At 46.3% G+C, this 3230-nt stretch overlaps 1 protein-coding gene across 5 annotated transcripts in view; it reads right to left on the bottom strand.

Moving 5' to 3' along the window:
• Positions 1-3230, bottom strand: part of LOC106874074 (cAMP-dependent protein kinase catalytic subunit 1) — a 123852-nt gene that overhangs the window by 95041 nt on the left and 25581 nt on the right. The window contains exon 1 of one of the 5 annotated variants that reach the window (XM_014921662.2): positions 2175-2710. The exons of 1 other annotated variant lie outside the window; for it this stretch is intronic. In XM_014921662.2, coding sequence (XP_014777148.1) covers positions 2175-2430 — 256 coding nt within the window. In that variant the 5' untranslated portion in view covers positions 2431-2710. Of the gene's footprint in view, positions 1-2174; positions 2711-3230 lie in introns of those variants that run through there. 3 more of the 5 variants (XM_014921664.2, XM_014921660.2, XM_014921663.2) reach the window with 3 other exon arrangements.

Below are 3230 nucleotides of genomic sequence, written 5' to 3'. Positions count from 1 at the left end.
ATTTCTCATAAAACCATGGAGACATAACCCAATTTTTTAAGGGGGGGGGTGAGATAACCAAAAAGTACCCAGGACTGACCTGGAGCTAAACAACAACAACAACAAAAATTTCTGACCTTTAATCCATTTGGATTAACTCAGAACTCTCAACGCAGCCAATTTCAAAGATTAAGTTATTGTCAGTGTCACACTGTGCCACATTTGCAAGTGTCACCTACCATTGTGCCATACCCGCTAATAAGTGAAGATATTATTACTACTGCATCAGTTGTAATAGATTAAGGTCACAAATTCAAGAGAAGTTGTTTACGTCAACCCCCCAGTACATGACTGGTACAAGGAACAAAAGCGGATCGTCAGGTGAACTGAGAATGTTGACAGATAAAAAGGGATACGGTGACCCCGCCACGTTTTACACGACATAACTGTCTGGTTAGATTTCTCAAGCGAATGGCTTGATGTGTTAGAAATAGCAGCTAAATCTCCCCCAAGAAAAAAAAAGATTGTTTGGGGAGAAGTGGGGCTAGTTATGGCTGTCTTTCTTCTTGCCTACCTTCGACATAAACAACACAATCCCATCACACCAGTTGCTTACAATCCTTTATACATGTTGACCCCTTTTCTCTCTCCCTCGCTTGTGTACCCAGAAACAGTGTCATAAGAGGAAGCAGCCCCAACCAGCGACGGCACACAAAGCCCCTTCTTCAATAAGGGAGGAAAGGTAGGCAGTTCCGCCTCTCCACCGCCGCTCGTATATGCAAGCAGCTTCATAGCTCCAGTCGACTGTCCTCCTCCTCCTCCTCCTCCACCCATCAGCAACCTCACCGCCACCACCATTATTATTATTATTATTATTATTATTAGACTACTCTCCCCTCGCCGCCGCCACCGCATCAACAGCACCAGACCCCATAGCGATAATCCTCCACCGCTACCACCACCACCACCATCCAAACTAGAGACAGGGTGAGATGGAGACAGCGATGGGGGACGAGGGGAAGAGAAGGCAGTTGATGTGAATATTGCAGGAATTCGAGGGCGGCGGCGGCGGCTGACGGATGTGGTGATAGTGATGATGGTGATGGTAGAAACGGTGGAGGAGGCGGTGACGACGACGACGGAGGAGGAGGAATGCCAAGAAAAAGAAAAAAAATCGATTTGTTTTGTTATTGTTTTCTTTGGATGCTTTTAATGAGGAAGAAGGAAGTGGTGACAGTCATGCCTTTCACTACACACACATGTATATATATATATGTATTCACGTTTGTTTATACATCCAGATGTGTCTACACTCACACATTTGTGTATATTTTATTTCCACGAGGCAAGGCAGACAGATATTAATCTTAAACAGTCCTAGATGAACGTTGATTGAAAAAAAACAAAAAAACTTTACGATCAATGAGGTCCCTGTCGCGAAAACCCCGACTTTCTTTATTAAACCACTAATTCTAAATATGTCTAACGGAATTTCCTCTTTTTTTTTATCGACATTAGAAGCAGATTTGGCTACTATAGTTAGCAAATCAAGCGACCACGAAGCCTCCTTGCTGGTCTGCGGTCAGTTACTGTTGAACAGTTGTCACGAATTACTGGTGTCTAAATCGTTGATTAACCCTAGGTCAGTCCTGATCGAAGAGGCCTGAGACGGAAGGGGGCCCAGCCGTGACTACCCCGTTGATATCGGGCGATCTAGAATAGTATTAAGCAATAGATCCTCCGTGGCTGCTATTTCTAGTAGAAAATGTGACCACGGAACGATATGGCAGAAACCACGTGTTATATTACTGGTACATAATTCAAACGTTCGTTGTGGAAGAGGAGACGATCCCCAATAACAAGAGCCAATTTTTCCCGTCGTGGGTCAGCATTGAAAAAGATCAAACATTTAGCAAGATTTATTATCATCAACGAGGGGGAACTACCCCCAAAATAGGAACACGTGATTATTATTATTATTATGGCGGTGAGATGGCAGAATGGTTAGAGCGTCGGAACCAAAATTACCTTACCTTATTTTCTCCAAACATTGTAAGTTCAAATCCCACACAAATAAAACGTTACCTTCTTTGGAAGTCGAGATTTAGGGTAGATACCCATCTCCCGAACCCAAACAACAACACCAGCCCTTAATAAAGGCGGATGTTGTAAGAACTACAGTATAAGCAACTCACCGTCGAACAGATAAAGGTTGCGGAGTTCGCGCCGACGTCTCTCCTCGGCTTCTCTCACCCGGTTCGCTTCGACAGGGTCACGTTTGCGAAAGGCCCACAACAGTCGCCGTTGGTTTTGGGTGACGACCGGTTCATCACTGGCGGCTCGGGGTCTGCCCCCACTGGCTGTGCCGCTACAGCTGGCCCCGTTCCCAGAGGCACGTTGTTGGGTCTTTTTCCTCGATTTTTGGTCAAATAGTTCCAGTATAAACTCCATAACGGCTGAGAAACTGGGCAGAAATGGCGGGGAGGGGGAAAGAGAGAGGAAGAGGAGGAAATTAGGGATGGGAAGGGGGCAGAGAAAAAGGGTTTCTAGAGCAAGTAGGAAAACCTACTTTAAGGCCTGTTGTTTACGGTCAGGTTTCAGTGCCCACCCGGGGTATATGTGTGTGTGGATGTGTATAAATATATATATATATACACAATATATATATGTATATATACACACACAGTGAAAGCTACACCCCCGGTACTTTAAATCCTCTTCCTTTCACTCTCCACACATGGAGTTATCACTCTACGTCCCCCACCACACCCCTCACTAGATTCCTACCACTTCCTCTTCTTCTCCTCCTCCTCCTTCCACTCCTTTTCTACCCCTTACTCTCACTACCCCTCACTGTTTCTTTAAACAAACTTTGTTTTCGGTCGTGGGGTGGGGGTGGGGGACCCAGCTCACATCTTTACCGCCGCCGCCGCCGCCGCTGCCGCTGCCGCCGCCGCCACTGCTGCTGCAGCAAGTAGAATGTTGTAAGTAGCAGTAGCAGCAGCAGCAACAACCTCATCGCCCCCGTCGCCACTACTGTTGCGGCCCTATCGCCACCACTGCTACTACTACTACTACTACCATTACGACTGCGACTACCGATAGTTTGGTGACCCAATACAAATTCTGGTGGGCCGGACGGCTCCGGTTTTACTACGCTGTTATTCAGACACACAAAGATGCACAGACATACGCACACACATTTTCACATAAACACACACACACACACACACACACACGCGCACCATCAC

Source organism: Octopus bimaculoides, chromosome 28, assembly GCF_001194135.2.
Source record: "Octopus bimaculoides isolate UCB-OBI-ISO-001 chromosome 28, ASM119413v2, whole genome shotgun sequence".
In the NCBI taxonomy this organism is placed as follows: domain Eukaryota; kingdom Metazoa; phylum Mollusca; class Cephalopoda; order Octopoda; family Octopodidae; genus Octopus; species Octopus bimaculoides.
Note: the sequence above shows the minus strand (reverse complement) of the source record. Positions and strands in the feature narration are given on the sequence as shown.